Raw genomic sequence first — 2,500 nt, forward strand, 5'->3', positions numbered from 1 at the left:
CGAGGTCCCAGACTGTTTGAGAGGATGAACTTCGTTTCTGTCTACCCCCCGAAAACGGAGTATGGCTGCCTGCCTACATGGCAGGGGGGCGGGGGGGAGGGGTAAGGCGTGATAGCTGGTGATCCTGTAATTATGTGATAAATTTGTTTTGTGTTTAGTTTTGTTGTTGTTGTTGTTAGTGTTGACGTGGTCACTGGTGATCCTGTTATTATGTGATAATTTTGTTTTGTGCTTAGTTTTGTTGTTGTTGTTGCTGCTGCTGCTGCTGCTGCTGCTGTTGTTGTCAATGTTGACGTCGTAACTGGTGATCCTGTTATTATGTGATAAATTTGTTTTGTGCTTAGTTTTGTTGTTGTTGTTCTTGTTAGTGTTGACGTGGTCACTGGTGATCCTGTTATTATGTGATAATTTTCTTTTGTGTTTAGTTTTGTTATTGTTGACGTTATTTGTGTCCTTGTTTCTATATGATAATGACGATGATTATGTTAGAGATACTATATTATTTTTTGTGTGTTTAGTTTGTTGTTGTTCTTTTCTTGTTCTTGTTGTTGACGCTGTTACAATACCCACCCCTGTTGTTACATGATAATGATAATATGCTTGAGAGGCAAAACTTTTTCGTCATTAGTATGTTGTTGCTATGGTTGTTGTTGTTGTCGTTACCGATTTTCCCTGTTATTATTATTCTATTATTATTGAGAGGCTTACTTTCTTTGTCTTTTTTTTTTTTTTTTTTTTTGAGAAATCAGTGGATGCGTAAAATTTCTGCAAATGAGCAGGATAGTCTCAGCATCCTTGGAAGGCTCTTTCCCACTTTTTTTGTTTGTTTGTTTGTTTGTTTGTTTGTTGTTGTTGTTGTTGTTGTTGTTTTGTTCTCTCTCTCTCTCTTCTTTTTTTCTTTTTCTTTTTCTTTTTTTTTTTTTTTGTTTTGTTTTTTTTTTGTGTTTTTTGTTGTTGTTGTTTTTTTGTTTGTTCCTTCCATCATCATTTTTCTCCTTTCTGTTGTTTTTTCTTTCTCTTTTTTTTCTTCTCTCATCTCTTTATTCTGCCTTTTCTCTCCCTCCCTCTCTCTCTCTCTCTCTCTCTCTCTCTCTCTCTCTCTTTCTTTCTTTCTTCCCCCTGTAATCTGTCTTCTTACCATTGTCATGCTCAAACATTGTCAAGGTCATGCAACATATAAAATCACATACAGGGTAGTTTCATGCACAATGTCTGAAAGAGGCGAGGTAGACACGATCTCATTCTCTCTCTCTCTCTCTTTCTCTCTCTCTCTCTCTCTGTGGAGGCTTTAGCTTTACGGAACGTCTTTAAATGTACACATTTAAATTGACCACTTGAGGTTTTTTTTTTATGGATCAACTTTCTTTGTCTTCAGTGTTATCGTTACTGATATCCCTGTTTTTACATAATGCTAATGATGTGATGTGTTTGAAAGGCGAAACCTTTTTGTTCTCAGTTTTGTTGTCGGGAAAATTAATTCGTTCCACAATGATTTGTTGTTTTTGTTGTTGAGGTCGTTACTGTTGTCTTTGTTATTATGTGATAATGAACATTTTGTAGGCTATTCTTTTTTTTTTTTTTTTTTTGGTTAGATTGGTTGTTGCTGTGTTGTTGATGTTTTTGTTGCTGACGTTGTAAGTGTTGTCCCTGTTATTGTTTGAATAAAGGTGAATGTGTTTGAGAAGCTATGCTTTTTTTATGCTCTGTGTGTGTGTGTGTGTGTGTGTGTGTGTGTGTGTGTGTGTGTGTGTGTGTGTGTGTGTGTGTTCTTTTCTTTCTTGGTTCTTTTTGTTTTTATTTCATGAGAAAAGAAAAACAATGACTTTGCTCTAGGAAAAAGTTGTGCTCAGCTCAGCTCAGCTCAGCTCAGCTGCCCCATGGTGGTTGGGCCGTTGGGGCGCTACAGATGACCTGTCAACCAGTCCTCTCCATTCATCCCTGTCTTTCGCACATTTGACCGCCTCGCTCAGCTTCAATCCTGTCCATTCTGTGATGTTGTCTTCCCATCTCTTCTTCTGTCTTCCTCTCTTCCTTCCTTCCTCTGACTGTTCCCTGGAGCACTGTCTTGGCAAGCCCCTCTCCTCTTGTTACGTGGCCGAACCATTTTAATTTGCGCCTCTTGATGGTGGTGAGAAGATCTTCATAGGGACCAATGGCTTGCCTTATTCTAAGTTTAATGATATGTTTTTGATCATTTCCCATTCCGTTTTGTTTCTCTGTAATTCTCTGCCTCTGTCTCAGTCTGTCTGTCTGTCTGTCTATCAGCCTGCCTGTCTGTCTGTCTGTCTGACTGACTCTCTTTTTCTCTCTCTCCCTCTCTCCTTTTCTCTCTCTTTCTCTCTCTCTCTCTCTCTCCTCTCCTTTTCTCTTTCTCTCTCTCTCTCTCTCTTTCTCTCTCTCTCTCCTCTCCTTTTCTCTCTCTCTCTCTCTCTCTCTCTCTCTCTCTCTCTCTCCTCTCCTTTTCTCTTTCTCTCTCTCTCTCCTTTTCTCTCTCTCTCTC

The 2,500-nt window shown here is 39.0% G+C and overlaps 2 protein-coding genes across 2 annotated transcripts in view; both read left to right on the forward strand.

Moving 5' to 3' along the window:
* The window catches only part of LOC143275725 (uncharacterized), a 17,733-nt gene extending 17,713 nt beyond the window's left edge, over nucleotides 1–20 (forward strand). Inside the window, exon 2 of the mRNA XM_076580001.1 lies at nucleotides 1–20. This exon is cut by the window's left edge and continues 1,374 nt beyond it. Within this exon, the coding sequence (XP_076436116.1) occupies nucleotides 1–20 (20 nt within the window).
* Nucleotides 1–2,500, forward strand: part of LOC143276193 (neuronal calcium sensor 1-like) — a 67,986-nt gene that overhangs the window by 43,908 nt on the left and 21,578 nt on the right. The window lies entirely within an intron of this gene.

This window comes from Babylonia areolata, chromosome 31, assembly GCF_041734735.1.
Source record: "Babylonia areolata isolate BAREFJ2019XMU chromosome 31, ASM4173473v1, whole genome shotgun sequence".
Lineage (NCBI taxonomy): Eukaryota > Metazoa > Mollusca > Gastropoda > Neogastropoda > Buccinidae > Babylonia > Babylonia areolata.